Genomic DNA, 19,967 nt, shown 5'->3' with positions numbered 1-19,967 from the left:
GTCATGCGGACACAACGGTACATCTTGCAAATATCGCCACACAAGGCAATCCTGAAAAATCGGAATCGAAGTAACGTGGTGAATAGCTGGGGTTGAATTGATGGTCCAGCCAAAAGAAGATCATTCAATGATTGGTTTGTGGTTGATTTTGCTGACCCATCAAATACAACACGCAATTTTGTTGTTGTACTATCCGTTTTGCGAACGCAGTGATGTGGCAAATAGAATTGAGGCAAAGTAGACTGCTTGTTAGAAAGCGACATGTGTTTCAAATCGAGGTATTCCTTAAGAAAGGCTGAGTATTGCAACTTTAAATCCAAGTCTTTAGCAAATTTGTTTTCGAGAGACTTAAGACGGCGTAATGCACGCTCATAAGAGTCTCCAAGAGAGTTCAAAGGAAATTTAGCTGGCAAACGAACTGAGTATTGTCCAGAGCTGAGTCGAGAATATCCCTTTTGAAATAGCTGCTCACACAGCAAATCATCGTCCGATATGGAAGATGCAGATCCAACGCAATGATCTATCTCCCAAAATCTTTTCAAAATGTTAGGTAAATCTTCAACTTCTGGAGAATGGGATGCTTCTAAGTTTGATACAGCCAATGCTGAAAGGCTTCTTGATGAGGGAGCAACAATTCCACCTACGATCCAACCGAGTCGTGTCTTTTGAAGATAGGGCAAATTTTCTGCAATTTTAATTTGGCCCGCGCAAAGTAATCCATAATATAGACCACCTCCAATTAAAAGGTCTATTCGTTGGCTTTTATTAAAAAGTGGATCCGCAAGATGAATGTTCAGAGGAATATTCCAATCAGAAGATTTAATGTCAAAATGCGGATGATAGCCGGGGATTGTGTTTTGTACGGCAGAAGTAAGCGATGTGTGATACGATGAATCACGAGATTTAAGCTCAACGTCGATTGAACTATTTGATGAGAGAGAAGTTTCTCCAACTCCCGAAATCCGTATGCCAGTTCGATGGGATTTCAGCCGAAGTTGGTTGGCGAGGCGAGTGGTGATTAAATTTAGTTGAGCTGCATTATCTAATAGAGCTCGACAAGGAACAAAAACTCCAGAGCGATTTTTGAGATAAACTACAGCTGTGGCTAGCATCACGTATTCGGTCTGATTTTCATTTTTGGGCTTAGGTGATGCAATCGATGTAGATTTAGATACAAGAATAGAAGATGAATTGGGCTGAGAATCAAGAGGAGATTGCCTAACGACAGTGCTGGTGCTCAAATCCATGTGAAGCAATGAGTGGTGTTTGGATTTGCAATGCTTGCAATGCCCAGACTTGCACTGTTGTAAGCTGTGCCCTTTATGAAGGCAGTTTAGGCAAAGATGAAGACGCTTTGCCTCCTTGTAACGCATCGTTGGAATCAAACTCAAGAATTTAGGGCACTTAAACAAATTATGGTCTTTGGCGTTGCACAATGGGCAAGAGGGGCCAGACGAAGAGATGTGGGCATTTCGATACGGTTTTAATTTTCCCACCTGAGCGCTGGATGTTTGGGTTACCACAGCGTTTTCCAAATTTTCCATCATTCGGCATCTCTTCTCTAAAAACGTTGACATCTCGGTCCATTTCGGAAGCTTGTACGTTGGCAAAGACTCTTCCCATTTTTCGCGTGTAGATGGATCCAATTTTGAAGCGATGAGATGAATGAGCATTCCATCAGCAATTTCCTGCGATGATGCTATTGTGCTCAAAGCCTGTAAATGTGAATTAATTTTGTCGCTCAATTCACGTAGACTGCTTGCAGAACCTCTCTCAACACCTTTGAACCCAAAAATTGACCGTACGTGTGCCTGAAAGTGTAATAATTTGTTATCAAAACGTTTCAATAATAAATCCAATGCGATATCATAATTTTCACTTGTCAGCTCCAGGGATCGTATAGTGTCCAACGCAGCGCCATCTAAGCAAGATCTTAGATGCTGAAATTTCTCCACTTTGCTCAGATCCTCGAGTTTTCCAACTGCGTTCTTGAACATGGAGTAAAAATCTGGCCAATCCATGTAAGAACCGGAGAAACGCGGTAATTTGAATTCAGGGAGTCGAGAGCTGCTAGCTGAACACCGAAAAGTACTTTGATCCTCGATCACATTTCGAATTACCGTGGAATTAGCAATTACGGATTTTTGTAAGCGATTGAGTTCACGATTTAATTTTGATCTGACACTGCAATACACTTGGTTAAATTCGGTTCGCGCGTCAGAAGTCAACTCCAATAAGTCGAGCTTCTCTAGAGCGGTCTGAGATGCGTCAAAGTCTGATTGCATTCGAGCAGAAATTTCAATGCGCACCTCAAGATCCGACTCATCAAAATTATTTAGCTCTTCTTGAGTTAAAAAGTTGTTTAAAGCCACGATTTGCCGAAATATTGAAGACGATTTAGCCTTATAAAAATCAATGTCCCTTGATGCCACAGTAGGGTTAGGAGATCCCGTAATCTCCGAATTCATTTTTATAATTTTTCGAAAAGTCTAAAAACTGCACAAAATGTATATAAGGTCCGAATGTATATACTCTTAAAGGTTAGTGAACCTTTGAAACAGCTATTTGGTCACTTCGAAATATCACGCGATAGAAAAGAACGAAAATGTATGTGTTTGTATGTATATATATGTATGTATGTATGTTATATATATACCGAAAGCGCGGCACTTGAAACTAGCTGTATGGTATGCAAACCAAGCATATGTGATCCACTATGCACTTCTCAAAATTTTGTATTAAACTTTTGAAACACGTGTACAAAAGAATTTTTTAAAAATGTTTTTTGTTCGTTTAGAGCCTTTACACCGAATATGCACAAAGCGTTTTTTAATAATTATTAAAAACGATATTTTAATAATTAACCCAACCGAAAATTAGTGGTGTATCACGTCGGGGTCACCAATGTTACGAGGACTGACTGGTTTGACAGCCCTTTTTAATCATTAATATCAAATTAGTACAAACGATATTGTATAATTCTTATTTAATTTATTAACGATTTGGTTGGTTATACATACAGCATTAGTTAAGTGCGCTTGGTATGTAAGTGTCGCGAGAGACCGATTAGAACAAAACGAAGAGCGACTTACGACTGACTTGAAGAGTCCAAAGCAAAAGCGTAAGAAGCTGAGCATGCGCAAAAGCTCGTTAAAGAGGAAAGCGATAATAACATAGTGAGATAATTGAAAGCTAATATGTGCAAGAAGTGACCGATTACAGTGGGCAAGAAAGATTATTTGAAAATGTGATTTACGTTAAAGTTTAAATTGGCAAAAGTATAAATGTTTTAGAGAAATTAAATAGATCGCTAGTTCTGCTCCCGACAATATCAAATTTTTTAAAAGTGTGGGCGTGAAAGTTTTATATGACTTGTGGGCGTTAGAATGGCGCGGCAACATTTGGAAATAAACTGGCGCTGCGTCTTCGTCTCTGGAAGCTGCATGCTTTATCTCAACATTCTAGCTTTGTAGTTCCTGAGATCGAGGCGTTCATACGGTCAGACGGACATGGACAGATCGACTCGGCTATTGATCCTGATCAAGAATAAATTGATCATGAATAAATATATACTTTATATGGTCGGAAACGCTTCTTTCTGCCTGTTACATACTTTTCAACGGATCTAGTATACCCTTTTACTCTATGAGTAACTGGTATAAAAAGAGTTCAATCAAAATTTATATATATAAATAGAAGTATGTGATTACAGAAATATTTTAGATTTTTATAATTTTATTTATTTATTATTTTAAGCTGAAAATATTTAAATTATTATTATTTGAATAAAACACATTATTTCGGTAACCATATCCTATTGCTGGTAATTTTTCATGGCGCTTCGTTTTCTTGTCCGTCCATGTCCATGTTAACTGCAGTCAATTGTAGAGTTGTAAAAATCATACACTCGTGTTGAAAAATATATAGTGTTCGCACGGACGATACAAGTGGTTGTAGTGTACTCACTCTAAGTAAGAATAGTAAAAATGTTGTGCAATTTTTATATTAAGTGCTTTATATTATGTGTTGGGCAGGTATATTGAATATTTTGTACAGTATAGTACATTCATGCAGAGTTAATCTAAATAGGTCCAAAAATACCCCATCATTAATTTTCTTGTTGTTTGGTTTTGAGTTTAAATCACCTAGTGTATCATAACTTAAGTGGCACACTACATTGTTCCAAAATGTTTGTCGTTTGAAATTTCAGCTTCAGCATTTTTCCACAAATTATTCTTAAATGTATTAAGGATGCTATAAATTAAATGAGGATTTATAATTGCTTGTATTCGAAAAAAAATTCAATTTATATAATTTAATTACTCTCCGGAATCCGTTTGTATTGTGTTTGTTAAGAAATACACCGCTGACTTAGTGCCCAGTGCATTTCTGTATACCTAAGCGACTCAGGTTTTATTTTTCATCCGTTATACTACTGATGGCTTTCGCTCTTCCGATGCTTTTGGGTTATTCTTGATCAGCATAAACAACAATATCGATCGATCCAATTTTAAGTAATCTGGATACGGGGATACGATTCCTGATCACCCTATTGTTGAGTAAAAGGATATGCTATATTTGTTAAATAAGCGGAAAGATCCGACTGCATACACAACAACGTGGAGATCTCGTAAAGCGTACGCAGTGAACGTTTGGTTTGAGTCACAACCATCTTCACGATCATAAAGATAAACGGAACCAAAACTTTTGCCTAGCTCGTGCTGGGTCTTCACAGAAAAAGATATAGGATCCTAGAATAACGTTTTGTTAGTTTGCTCCACCAAAATTTGTAATTTTGAAAAATTCCATAAAACTTTTTTTGTAATAAAGTGTAATTCAGCGCGTATTTTTAACAAACATTTTTGAATTTTCTTACTACTCAACATAGCGAATCCGCTCTCATTTTAGACTTCTTCATACCTACCTTTTTTTCTCCTGAACCATATAATTTTTAAAGTGGTGGACACTAATTTAGCACACTATGTATGGTCGATTTTCTTTTCTTATTTTTCTTTATTTTATATTTCTCTAGCTTTTGTCTTCTTTCTTTGCCATTCGTTTTTATAAAGGCACCCCCAAAATTGGCTGGACACGAATTTAGCACACTTGAGCACTTTGATCTTTATTCTTACAGTTGTTGGAAGCAAGTGAATTTTTTCGATCTTAAATTAATAAATTGTGCTTTATTACTTCGGTAAATACAAAAAACTTCGGTTTAAAATGGCTAAAGGTCGCTGGTGTACTGAAGCAATCAATGTCATCCATTTCAAAGGATCTTGGCTGCTCTCGAAAAATGGTTTATAACGCTTTGAAGCATATTAAAAATAATGGTAATGCAAAAATGCAAAAACAAAGACGGCGATCCCGTAAAACCGCGGCATTATTCAGAAAGCGTCGAGAGCTGATCCCTTCATAAGTGCGATTAGAAATGAAATTTCATTAACCCAAGGAGTAAATGTGTTTTCCAGGATAATAGGAGATGTCTTAATGAAAAAAATCCACGTGGATGTATAGCGTCCGTATGAGCGTTGAGATCTCAGGAACTATAAAAGTTAGAATGTTGAGATTAGGCATGCTTATTCCAGAGTCATAGACTCTGTTAAATTATGTTGTCACGCACATACCTCGTATATAAATTTATTTTCAGTGGTCAATTATTCAAATATTTTTATAATACAATATAATATAATACATACCTCGTATATAAATTTATTTTCAGTGGTTAATTATTCAAATATTTTTTAACATGTAGGCTCATTCATTTATGAGATAGAATGCTGAGCTTAGCTTACTTTTTTTCAGGGGTCAATTATTCAAATATTTTTTAACATGTAGGCTTTATCACAAATTTTGTTCATTTATGAGATAGAATGCTGGGTTTAGCTTGCATTTTTGTCTATCAGCTATCTATTATCAGCTGTCTATTTTGTCTATCACAGTCCACTTGCAATGCTTAAAAGGTAAACTTTTTATAAGTTTGTTTAAGAGATCAATTTTATGCACATATCATTCATTATTTGAGTGAAACCATAATAAGAAATCGCTACTTACATTTGTGCACTTAATGCATTGCTCTGGAACACAGTTTTTTTTTTATTATTTTTAAAAATATTTTCAAAAATGTACGCAAATATATAGATTTTAAAAAGAAATAAATAAATATATTTTATGAAAATAATTCATATTTATAAAATAAATGCAAAGGTCGGTTGGGCGCGAGGTGTAGCACTCACGCGTACAAAAAAAAAATGAAGAAATTGCCATTATACAAAAAATATGGTATTTAAAAACATATGTTACGGGAGAAGCAAAACGTCTAATTCCCCATTTATCCCTAACAGAAGCCAACTATTTAACAGCATGGTAAATGCTTAAAGCACGCCTTAGCAAGGAAAGAGTGCTGAGTAATACTTTAATTCAAAACATTTTGGATCAACCATCCACATTACACACACGAATTCAAATCATTTAAAACAATGCATAATAATGTTAGTATAGTTGATAAGTTGGTATAGAGACAGATAAATGGGATCCACTTCTACTCTGTCTTCTAACAAAAAAAGTGGATCGACAAAGCACTTGTTATATGAACAATGATTTCAAAAAACAATGTAAATACAGCCTTTAAACGATTTTCCAAATTTTGGGAAAAAAGATTTCTCACTTTTGAAGCAACTTTTGTTGAATTCTCGACCTCTCAGTCCGATGTCAAACAATCCAATTGCCGTAACAGCACTTACTCCAGGACATTTTCTCATTGGAGAAACCGCTCAGGCAGACAGTGATCCATACCAGCAACCACAATCATTGAGACGAAGATAGCAATCAGTTTTAAAACTCAAGCACGCTTTCTGGACACAGTGGTCAAATAATTATCTTTAACAACTTCAACATCGCCAAAAATTAAGAAAGTCATCAGCCAATATAATAGATACTGATAAAAGAAGATAACAACCTAGTTCTGCAATGGGTCGAGAATAAAAAGTAAAGACCAGGGAAAAGACAATTTTGCAGGAGTTGTGGAAGTCAAAACAGCTAAAGGAATATTCAAGCGAGATACTCAACACTTTGCCCCTTTGTATTCAGAAGAGGAGCCTGTCTATAAACACCCATTACCCGAAGATAAAGGGTAACATGAAAGGCAAGCCAGTCTATTAACGTTACTCAATTTGACTTAAAGCCGGGAATATTCTTTGAAAGTAGGAAGTAGTCAGCTTGCTACAACGGAATGAACCAATATAGTTTATTATAATTTAAAGCCTTATTGGAAAGTTATAAGTACATTTTCCATGGGACACAAATTGGACACTTGTGTACACAATTCCCTGAAAAGGAAACATGTACAACTAGCAGCATTTCAAACATATCGAGGCGCATCTCATTATTATTATTATAATATTATATAATTATAATTATATATTATATCTCTCATTATTAAGGGGGATGAGGACTCAAACTGAAAGCGGTTAAAGTCAATAGAAAACTATTTTGCAGAAACAACTAGCGACCTCACGCGATTCAATTAGTTTTTTTGGCTTATAACACTGGCCACTGAACTGTCCCTTTTAGCTACAAACTTTCAGCGAATAAAAAATTAGAACATAAATGTCTTGTCGGATATATAACACAATATTCCCGATGTTAATATCGCCACGATAATTAAAGGCACGACAATTTTAATGGCATATCAAATGACGAAGGCTGAAGGAGTCTTAGGTAAAAGATCAAGTCATCATCAATGTAAATTTTCCCTTGGTCTCCACTCAAAGTTTATACATATACAGGCTAAAACCGTTTTCCATTCTTATCTCCATATGGAATTAGTATGTTTAAAAAAAACACGCCGTATATTGGAATAAACAATAATCGAGATGAGTATATTGAATGTCTGAGAGTGAATTAAACTCATGTCAAAAGAAAAGAAAAGACGATCTTATATGAACGATCTTACAAGAAATGTTTTCTTCAGAGACAAGCTCTCAACTGCAAATAATAGGTTGGAAAATATCTCCCTTCCGCTTTTTTGCTCTTTATTCAATGCCTTATAAAAAGTGTTACAGTGATCGGATTTAGTTCAAATATGCGCCGTTTTGTTCGATAATCTGTTTCCATCTAGACGGCAACTTCATAATACCTCCCTCGTAGAAGCCCCCCTCCTTATTTGCGAAGAACTCGGACAGCCACTTTGCACAAGCCAATTTTGAGTTCAACTTTACACCACCAAGGGCATTCGCCATGGACAGGAACAGGTGGTAATCACTTGGCGCTATGTCCGGGCTATATGGTGGATGCGATAAAACCTCCCATCCGAGCTCCCGTAGCTTCTGACGAGTCATCAACAAAGTGTGTGGTCTGGCGTTGTCCTGGTGGAACACCCTTCCTGTTAGCCAATTCTGGACGCTTCTGGTCGATCGCCTGCTTCAAGCGGTCCAGTTGTTCGCAGTAGATGGTAGAATTAAGCGTCTGGCCATATGGGAGCAGCTCATAGTGGATGATTCCCTTCCAATCCCACCAAACACACAGCAAAACCTTCCTGGCCGTCAATCCCGGCTTGGCCACTGTTTGGGACGATTCACCGGCCTTCGACCACGACCGTTTTCGCTGGATATTGTCGTATGTGATCCATTTTTCGTCGCCAGTCACCATCCGCTTCAAGAATGGGTCGAGTTCGTTCCGTTTCAGCAGCATATCGCAGGTTTTGATTCGGTCCAGAAGGTTTTTTTGCGTCAAATCATGCGGCACCCAAACATCAAGCTTTTTTTTGTATCCAGCCTTCTGCAGATGGTTTAAAATGGTTTGGTGACTAACTCCCATCTCCTGGGCGATGTCACGAGATGCCACATGCCGGACTAACTCGATGTATTCCATGATTTGATCGGTATTTGTCGTCACAGGTCTTCCGCCGGCTGGCTTATCCATGGTGTCGTTTTCACCGGCTCTGAATCGTCGAAACCATTCCTCCGCGGTTCGAAGTGATAGAGTACCATCCTCCAAAACACCATTAATCTCACGGAACGTTTCTCTAGCGGATTTGCCTTTAACGAAGGAAAACTTTAAAATAGCGCGAATTTCGGCGTTAGTGAATTCCATGTTTACACGTCTATAACTGTTGAACGCAATATCCAAACTAATCATGCATAGCGTCGTTTTGTAGGTTATGTGAAGACCTTTCAAATTATGTATAGTATTGCCAGATACGAGCTCTGTAGCGCTTTGTACATAGCCGCGAAATTCAAAAGACAAAAAGGTGGATATTTGCCAACCTTATATTTCACAATAAAACGGTTTCTTTATGTAAATTAATAAATACGGAAAGTCCATTTATTTGGTTGCGGACCCATGCCAGAAATTAATGGATTTTTGCAACCAAAACTGCAATTAAACTATCAGCGGTTTGCTTGGATATAACTTCAAATATATTATAATGTTCAAAGGTTCCGGATTGTTGGTTGTAAAATTCTGCAATTCTGGATGCACCATTCGATAATGACCATCACAATTCAAAGTATTATGGAAACAATTCTGCAAGCATCATATGAGCGTTATGGTGATTGCGATTTCAACGAAACCTTATCGAAGATATATAAACAAACAGCTCCAAATGACAATCAAACTTTGAATTCTAACGAGCTATACCAACGGGAAAAAAGGAACTCATAATACGTAATAAATTCAAGTTACCACACAACCCTGAGACCATTAAGCATCATCAAATCGCCATGTATATTGAATTTTTGCTAGGATCATTGGAATTACTTACAATATACTTACAAATTACTTACTTACAATAAACCAATATAATCACTATAATCAATATAATCAATATTATCAATATAATCAATATTATCAATATAATCAATATAATCAATAGTATCAATATAATCAATATAATCATATAATCAATATAATCAATATAATCTTGACGTATTCACTTTTCCGCAGCCCAGTTTGTTTATGCTTATTGCGACGTTCTAAGTAGCTATCGCGCACTCCAGTAGCCAGCGTAGCTGGTTTCTGGGCACTTGCTCAAAGAATTGCTGTTGTAGCCTGACTCAAGGTAGCGAACGCCTCTGTTATCCAGGCTACACAGCTTCTCAGTTTTGACCGTTTACGCCAAGCAATCCCCGAAGCAGTCGAATGCCTTGCTGGCATTCACGTCCATATCTTCCTAATTTTTTTCTTTCTTCACGTTCTTCACTTGCGTTCCGATTCTCGTCCACTGTCCAGCTACTAGCTGGCCGACACTGATTATATAGGCCTCCTTTAACTGTTCATCCTGGACGTGTCCAGTCTCAACGCCCAATGTCCACGGTTTTCCCGTAGTCCAGCTTTGTATCTATGTTTGCTTAATTTCCTTCCTCTTAAGTTTTAAAAATTGTGGGGGACAGTTTTGTTCGGTTTGTGTACGTTAGAGTAGGTGTGGCAACATTTGGAAACAAATTAACATGTATAAAAATGATATGCTTTTTCCATTTTATTTTTTCACCCCCAATTTCTACCGATATTCCAGAAAATGATTAAATTTCTCGTTCGCACTTCCACTAGCTGACTATAGCATTCTCTCTTCTTTTATTTTACATTTTTTTTTTAAGCCAGTGTTATATTTGTGATAACAACTTATCGATTTTTGAAAGAAAAATAAATAAAGCTATATTGTTGAATTTTTTAATTAGTTTAATAAAATATTCCTGAGAACTTGGGACAAGAACAATTAATTTATACGGCGGCGAGGAAAAGGAATGCATGTATTTTTGACGATTTCAATTTTCAACATAACTTCTATTTCACACCATGGCACCATGTTAACAAAGATTGGCGAAGGTGGGGCGAATTCGCAAATAGCGAGAGAGAGCTTTATTATGCCTTCGCCCTAAACTTACTTACACTAGACCTAAAATGTTGTTTCCTTGTTCATACATAGACAAAAAAAACAATAACCAACAAATAGCCAACAATTGTACCACTAGACTACACTAAATTGTTTATTAACAATAAATTAAGCTTATTTTATATATAATTATATTTTTTTTATTTTATTTGTTCAAGGTGAATATCTAGATACGTCGGATTCTGGATCGTGCGATGAAAGTGAAACCGACCCAAAAAAAAAAGGAATTCACTGTATGGAAAGCAATAATTTTGAACTAAATATAAACATTTTTAAGGCTTTAGAAGCAAGAAAGCAATATTTTATCAACAAAATTAAGCCATTTTCAGTTTTTGGCGAGCAAAACCACTCGTCAAATCAGCACATCAAAACATACATAGATTATAATAACGCACAGTTAATAGCGCAATATTTGGCCACCAAGAGGCCCTTCAGTCAATCTTTTGATGGATGCCTCAAGAAAATTATTTTAGTCGTGAAGTGAGTATTTATTGACTGCTGTCCTCTTTTGAAGTTCTACTAATTTTACATTCTTGGTATAACACAGTGAACCGTCAATAGCAGTAAGGACACGTGCAATGAAATGTCTTGCCAACATTGTGGAAGTCGATCCATTGGTCCTAAAACGAAAAGATATGCAAATGGGAGTTAATCAGAAATTCCTAGACACAGCCATTTCGGTACGAGAAGCTGCAGTAGATTTGGTTGGAAAATTTGTTCTTAGTAATCAAGATCTAATCGATCAGTATTACGATATGCTGTCTACTCGTATTTTGGTAATATACGAAAAAAAAGTTTTCATAACGTAAAAAAAAATAATTTCTTCTAGGATACTGGTGTCTCGGTACGAAAAAGGGTCATTAAAATTTTGCGAGACATTTGTTTAGAATATCCAGATTTTGCAAAAATTCCGGAAATTTGCGTTAAAATGATACGACGTGTTCATGACGAAGAAGGTATTCAAAAACTTGTTACTGAAGTTTTTATGAAAATGTGGTTTACACCATGTATTAAAAATGACAAAGTGAGTACCAATATTTACTTTGCACATTCATTTAAATAAATATACTACTTTAACTTCTAAGTATTTGAACAAATGTATTTAACAAAAGAGAACGCTATTACACAGCTAAAGCAAACTGGAAAGCGACTGCTCTAATTTATAGTTCCCGAGATTTTTATATTTATAAAACAGACGGACGTTGGTAAAACGAACCAGATTGTCATTCTCATCAAATTATAAAAGCTCAAAAGGGTCAGAAATGCTAGATCGTACATTTAATTTACTATATCAGTATACCGTTTTAATCTTTACCAGTCTTGGTTTGAATTCGGTGGTATAGTTTTCTTTTTTGCTATGTTAGATATACATAATACACAACATTAAGCGGTTTATTACAAGAAATTCCAAGTTTGAAGTTACATGGCAGGTGCATGAAAGCCCCCACCCACTAAATCGAAAATAAAGAAAATTGAAGGTGAACTAGGCGATATTGCACTCGGTAAAATGGCTTTAGGTAAAACAGTCCTAAGATCAGGAAATTAATTTTTTTTTAAATAAACTTTTCTTATATAAAAAATTAAAATTTAATGTAATTGAGGGCGAACCTTGGATATACCCCTTCACATTATTCAGCAATTTATGTTAATTTAAACTCAAATGGATACGTTAGTTACTTAGTTCTTGAAATGAGCAGCGCAAGTTTTTGTCATACATTTTCAACCCCTAGTAAAGCTATTACTAATTTTTAAATTCTTATATCCGTTACTTGTAGAGTTAAATGGTTCGTTGAAAAGTACGTAACAGATGGATGTAAGCGTTTCCGACCCTATAAAGTATTGTTAGTCCGTATAAACGTCGAGATCTCGGTTGAGAATATGCATACAAATTCTAAAGAAGTAGACGTAGCGCAAGTTTGTTGAGCCATTTGGGCACGCCCACTCTAAAGCCCACCAACCGCCCAGAACGGGCACGGCCACACTTTTGAGAAATATTTTAATATTTTTTCATTTTTTCTTAGTGTTGTAAATTTTCATCTCTATTTCACTCTAACACCCACAAACCGCCTCGCTTTAAAAATGTATCTGTACTTCTTCGTTTTGTCAATTCTTAATCTTGCCAATTTCTACCAGAGTTTTGAGTGGTCTTACCAATTTCTATCGATCTGTCAAAAGCATTCTCAAACTAACTATTTAACTATAGCGTTTGGTCCTGCTTACAGTTATAATACCTTATAATATAAAAGTTCAATCAAGATTATTATTAATTAATCGTTTTAAATAATTCTTACGTAATAACTTGATGTTTAGATTGGAATATTATTAATAAATCATTTTAAATAATTCTTACGTAATAACTTGATGTTTAGATTGGAATACAAAGGAAAATAAATCATATAATTGACGTGGTTAATACTGCGCATGATACTGGAACTACTTGGTTAGAAGGCCTTCTAATGAGTGTAAGTAAAACAAAAAAGAAATCAAAAAACCTCCAATAATTCATATTTACTTTAATATAGATATTTAGGCCAAGAGATAATATGCTAAAGTCGGAAGGATGCACGCAAGAATTTATTAAAAAGAACACAGAGCCACCAATGGATATTGTGATAGCTTGTCAACAATTAGCTGACGGTCTAGTTGACAGACTAATTGAATTGGAAGATACAGATAATTCGCGAATGCTAGGTTGTATTACCACACTTCATTTACTAGCTAAAGTGCGGCCGCAACTGCTTGTTAAGCATGCTATAACAATTGAGCCATATCTCAATATAAAATGTCATTCTGCCACAGCCGCAAAGTTTATATGTGCAGTTGCAGATATTCTCGAAAAAGTAGTTCCTCTGGTTAATAATGCCAGTGAATCCTTTTTAGCATCGTTGGAAGAGCATTTAATGTTATTGGTTGTTTCACGAAATCAAGCTGAAGTCACTAGCTGTGTTTCTTGCTTGGGAGCACTTGTGAATAAGATTACACATAACTTTAAATTAATCCGTGACTGTTTTCAAAAGTACGTATTAATCTTTATAACTTTTTACATTTGATTTTTAAAAATATTTAACTGTGCTTGTCAATCCTATTTTACCCCAAACAGTTGTAAAGCTAGCTAACAATTTTTTGCGGGCCGGGTATTATGAATATAAATTATTACCTCAAAAATGGTTAAAAGAAAACATCACTAGCGTGTCATAACTAAATCTTACTGACCTACGTTCTTAATGCAACCAGTGAGTCCTGGTTGTGAGTCCTGGTTGTATAAAGAACGTAGGTCAATAAGATTTAGTAATGACACCCTAGTGATGTTTTCAACATGAAATGTTGAATGTAGTGAATTTCAACATAATTAAATTAGTATTTCAGCATATACGAATTTCTTTCTTGTGAGAGGCAATGTCTATCACTGTCCATAACGCGTCTCGGCACTAAAAGAGTTATCATAATACGGTAACCTCGAATCCGTTAATCTTTCCTTGGGTAGTAAGCCTTTACAAATGGCTTACCAATAGAAACTATTTTTGTAACAAAATGTTGTATCGGCATTATATCCCCGAAGGAAAGACCGGTAGGTCTTTCTATACATCAATTTATAAACATTTTCTCTATCTCAAAATATTCTATACCCCTGGTTATGGATTACCCCATCCGTCCATCTGTCCGTCCATCCGTCTTGTGACACTTTTTGACGAGATCAGCCGGAATCCCAGCTCAATTCTCACAACCGAATTCACAACCACCCGGTCGTTCAAACAGTTTGGCTATAATATTTTTGGAAACACATTTCATTCCTGAGAAAGACAAAGATAGATTTCTCTCTTTTGGGATCCTCTTGCGCAGTGAAAAACCTGCACTTCCGAGGATTAGATGAAGTTTATTCATGCCTAGAACCGCCTAGAGTGATGGACCTTACATTTCCAACATACAAACATGAAAGTTATTGCCCTATAAATCGTTGTCCCGCATCCCATGTTTCGACATTGCTTCTGGGTAAACACAAGTGCCCAAAATGCTGACCAGAGGTCTGCATTGTTTCCGCTGCCATCAAACGTCAACGACCAGCTAAAGTGCGATTATCAGCACTTCTCCGCCGCGTAGCTGCGGACGCCCACTGCTTCGCTGCCGACGCTCACACTTGATTGCTAGGGACTTAGGGAAATATTTTGTCTCTTAGTTTTAGTTTCAAATAATCAATTCAAGTAAAAGGTCGCTTGCGAACCATCAAAAAGGAAAACATTTAAAGCAAACTGTACAGAGAACAGAATAGAAAGAAATAAATAAAGAAAACGAAAATAATTACAGTTTTTACGCCAGTAAATGGCGCCCGAACAGGGACCAGCGAATAAACGCGAACGAGAGACTAAATTCTAAGTCGCGGAGCAAAATAAAAATTTGCTAGGAAAAAATTCGTTGGTTAAAATAGTGCCGAAGAAACTCCCGAGAGTTAATGAAAAAAATTCGCGGTCGGCAATAAAATAAAAAAAAAAACTGTTTGAAAAGAAAACGATTTTCAGGAAGAGGAAAATACCCAACGGCAAAACATTCCCCATCTGTGGATGGACCTGGATCCCCAGTAACACAAGACAGGCAAAAAGGATGACCTCCACCCGCCCAGGAGGAATGACCACAACAATTTTATTATGAGCTAAGGAAAAAAAAAAAGATAAATATATTTTGCAGAAAATTTTTAATTTTGAAATTTAAAATTTAATACACTTGTACTTTAGCATTTAATCGACCCCAGAACTGGTTCGACATTACATTTTAAAAAAAGATTATAACACATTTCCTTTTGATTAATTGTGGTTGTGATCAAGATAATTCGAGCTCGAATAGTTTGAGTGGTTTCAATCACCAAGACCACAACGCTCGTGCCCTTTTTTGTTTTGTTTGGATTCGTTTTTTGTAAGCGTTGTCCGAGTTAAAAGCAAACATGGCAAACCCCAATAATCTATTAAGACCACCAATTCTGAGTTCAAATGAGAGACCGGTACCTGCGTAGATATGAGTATTAAACAGTTGACAGGCTTAATCGGCCAAACGGTGGCCCAAATTTTTCCTGGACCTGAACAAATTAACAACGACACACTTGACTTCACTGATGTGAGCGATCAGGTCGTCGAGCCTCAATACAGAAACAATTTAGGGGACTTTGACAGGGTACCTGATATCGTAAAATCGATCAGGGAATTATCTGGAAACCCAGCAGAATTTGTCTCTTGGAAAAAAAGCGTTGATAGAATCATGGAGACTTATACCCCATTTGTGGGTACTCCAAAATATTATGGTATATTCATACCATAAGAAACAAAATTGTCGGAAGTGCCGATGTAGCACTCGAGTCCTAGAGCATTCCGCTGGATTGGAATGCCATGTCAAGATGTCGCACTCTGCATTACGCAGATAAACGAGACATAACTACATTAGAATACCAAATGTCAATTTTAGTCCAAGGTCACCAGCAGTCGGTGGAAGACATCCACCAAGACGTTTACAAAAATCTCTCACTTTAAATAAGGTTGGCTGCATGCAAATGAGCCGAGAAACCGAGCATTTCGTTACAAAAATGTATAGAGATAAAGCTCTGGACACTTTTATTAGAGGCCTTCGAGGAGACTTACCTCGCCTCTTGGCTTTAAAGGAGCCAGCCGATCTCCCTTCAGCTTTGCATTATTGCTTAAAACTTGAAAACCAAACATACAGATCCAACCATGCGGCAAATAAGGGGCAACAGTCGAGCTTCAGGGTAAACGAAAAACCCATACCGGCACCCCGCAATTTTCAGCCGTCGAATGCCTTTAGCCATCGACAGGCTCCACCGGTCAAAACCTCATGAGGGGACCACCACAACACTTAGGCCAGCCATTCGCTGCGCCTTAGCGTGTTGTTGTGTGTTGTCTTAACAACACATGCTCAATTTCAGTAATGCACCGTTCGCCGCACCCCGACAAAATTATCAACAACAATGGCAACAATATAATGCCCCACCCCGTCATTCCGCGGCCAAACCGCAACCAAGACCAGAACCAATGGACGTGGACCGCAGTATACAGACGAGAAATGTCAATTATATGAACAGACCACATTTTGACGCCGGCAAACGACCGAGCGGTCATATTTCAGACATACATAAACAAAAGACAAAGAAACTATAACATCCAAACAATGGACATGGGGCAGCCAAGTGTCGAAATAGCTGGGCCCAGTCCAAGCATGACAGACTACCAACGGTCGATGCAAGAATATGAAACCCAGAACGACGTAAATGGCACCATTAACGAATATTGCAACGAATTGACAGACAACTTGAATTACGACGAGTGTATAACAAGTATAACGAGTAATAACAAGTGTTGCATTTTTTAGATTAAAAGACTCCTCACTGCCATACTTCGAATGTAGAGTGAGGAGTGGAAAGGTTCTAAAAGTGTTGATCGACACGGGCTCTAACAAAAACTATATTCAGCCCAAACTGGTGTCGAATGCAATACCAAACAACAAGCCTTTCACAGCTGCTACTCCGCGGGCGGCAATATAAAAATAACACATCATTAGAAAGCAAACCTTTTTGACTGGGAGATAAAATTTTTCCTATTAACATCTCTTACGACATTTTACGGAATTCTCGGTAAAGACACTCTGAAAGAAATGGGAGCACAGATAGATCTGGGAAATTTGACCGTGACACTGGGAAACGGAAGAAGGATTCCTATCAAGGAACAAAGATTCGATGCTGTTAGCACGATCAGCCCCAGAATAGATCACTTGGAACAAGAACAAAGGGAAAGATTGAATCGGGTAATTGATAACTATCCAGGTCTCTTCGCAGACTCAAACCAAAAACTGACCTACACAACAAATGTGAAGGCAGCAATTCGAACCACATCGGATACACCTGTGTATTCGAAATTCTATCAATACCCCATGTCCCTAAAGGATGAGGTAAATAAGCAAATAGCGGAGCTTTTGCGTGACGGTATAATCCGACCATCAAGGTCACCCTACAATTCACCCGCGTGGATTGTGCCAACAAAAATATGACTCCTCTGGTGAAAAGAAATACAGAGTCGTGATCGATTACCGAAAGCTTAATATGGTGACAGTGGCGGATAGGTACCCTATCCCCGATATTAACGAGGTATTAGCCCAACTTGGCGACAACAAAGTTTTCTCAGTGCTTGACCTTAGAAGTGGGTTTCATCAGATTCCACTAAAAGACTCCGATATCGAGAAGACCGCCTTCTCCATAAATCATGGAAAATACGAGTTCACACGACTCCCATTCGGTCTGAAAAATGCATCATCAATATTCCAACGCGCACTCGACGATATTCTTCATGAGCATATTGGCAAAATATGTTTTATTTATATCGACGATATCATCATCTTTAGCAAAGATGATGAAACCCATTAAAAAACCTGGACATGATTCTCAGGACCTTGCAACAAGCCAACATGAAATGTCAGTTGGATAAATGCGAGTTTATGAAGAGGAAGGTAGAATTCCTGGGTTTCGTCGTGTCCGACAAGGGCATAGAAACCAATCCAATTAGAGTACAGGCAATTTCGGACTTTCCAACTCCAAGAACACTCAAAGAACTGAGATCATTCGTGGGATTATCCGGATATTACAGGAGATTTATTCCTAACTACGCTAAGTTAGCAAAATCACTTAGCTCGCTTTTGAGAGGGGAGGATGGACGAATTTCCAAGACATTATCGTCAAAAAAATCCGTCTCCCTTAATAGCGAAGCAATGGAAGCCATCAAGAAATTAAAGAGCAGTTTGATTTCCCCAGACGTGGTACTCCATTACCCGGATTTTAAAAAAGAATTCCACCTAACAACGGACGCTTCCAATTTGGCAGTACTTGTTGTTCTTTCACAAGAAAACAGACCCATCTCATTTTTATCGAGAACACTCTCGAAGGCGGAAGAAAAAACGCCACAAATGAGAAAGAAATGCTAGTCATTATCTGGGCTCTAAAAAAGCTCAAAATTTACCTTTACGGTAAAGCAAAGATGGAAATATTTACGGACCATCAGCCTCTGACGCATTCCCTCAGCAGCTGGAATGGAAATGAGAGGATCAAAAGATGGAAATCATACCTCGAGGAATATGACTATGAGATTCTTTATGATGTGGCCGATGTGTCCAGAGGACCGACAGTCGCGCAAATAAACTCAGTAGCCTCAACAATGCACAGCTCTGACAGTTCGAGCCATGGGTTGATAACTAGCGTTGAAGCCCCAATAAATGCATTTAAAAATCAAATTTTCTTCAGGAAATCTGAGTCAGAGAATTACTCATTTTACTTTCCATTCCAGAGGCATTTAGTGGATCGTAAATTGTTCACACCTGGTAGCCTCTTGTCGGATCTGAAGAAATATCTTAACCCATCCGTGATACTCGTGATACATACAAGTTCTCTACCCCATCCATTTTAAGGTTTTCAAGATTAGATTCTCTCAAACTAAGGTTAAAGACCTTGTTAACGAAACCGAACAGGAAGAAGAAATACTTAGGACACACAACAGAGCACACAGAAATGCTGTGGAAAGTAAAGCTCAGTTGTCCGAAAGAGTATACTTACCTAAAATGAGGAAAAAAGTTTCGGCTATCGTGAGTCAGTGTTTGGTGTGTCAGACCTCTAAATAGGACAGACATCCCACACATCCGGAGATTAAAGAAACTCACTTGCCAGAATACCCCGGATAAATTATCCATATTGACATATACTCGACAGAACGACATCTGGTGCTCACAGCAATCGACAAATTTTCCAAGCTGTCTCTGGGAAGAGTCATTAAATCGAAAGCTGTAGAGGACATTAGGAAACCTCCAAGAAATATCGTATTTTATTATGGAGTGCCTAAACTAATGGTAATGGACAATAAAAAGTCCCTCAACTCAGCCTCTGTCAAATTCATGTTGACAAACCAGCTGGGCATTGAGCTCTATAAAGCACCTCCATACAAGAATGCGGTAAATGGACAGATAGAAAGATTTCACTCCACACTCTCTGAAATAATGAGATGTTTGAAAAGAGATGGAACACATAGAGGCTTCGAAGAACTTC

General features: G+C 37.3%; 1 protein-coding gene across 5 annotated transcripts in view; it reads left to right on the top strand.

The window, feature by feature from the left end:
• Positions 1-19,967, top strand: part of LOC6549208 (nipped-B protein) — a 91,428-nt gene that overhangs the window by 50,633 nt on the left and 20,828 nt on the right. For all 5 annotated transcript variants that reach the window (XM_026982908.1, XM_026982907.1, XM_026982906.1 and 2 more), the window contains 5 exons: positions 11,047-11,368; positions 11,436-11,664; positions 11,718-11,912; positions 13,258-13,350; positions 13,411-13,904. In XM_026982908.1, the coding sequence (XP_026838709.1) occupies positions 11,047-11,368; positions 11,436-11,664; positions 11,718-11,912; positions 13,258-13,350; positions 13,411-13,904 (1,333 nt within the window). The remainder of the gene's footprint in view (positions 1-11,046; positions 11,369-11,435; positions 11,665-11,717; positions 11,913-13,257; positions 13,351-13,410; positions 13,905-19,967) is intronic.

Source organism: Drosophila erecta, unplaced genomic scaffold, assembly GCF_003286155.1.
Source record: "Drosophila erecta strain 14021-0224.00,06,07 unplaced genomic scaffold, DereRS2 tig00000246-arrow-arrow-pilon, whole genome shotgun sequence".
Lineage (NCBI taxonomy): Eukaryota > Metazoa > Arthropoda > Insecta > Diptera > Drosophilidae > Drosophila > Drosophila erecta.
The sequence above is the reverse complement of the archived record's forward strand: the minus strand, read 5'-3'. Positions and strand labels throughout refer to the sequence as shown.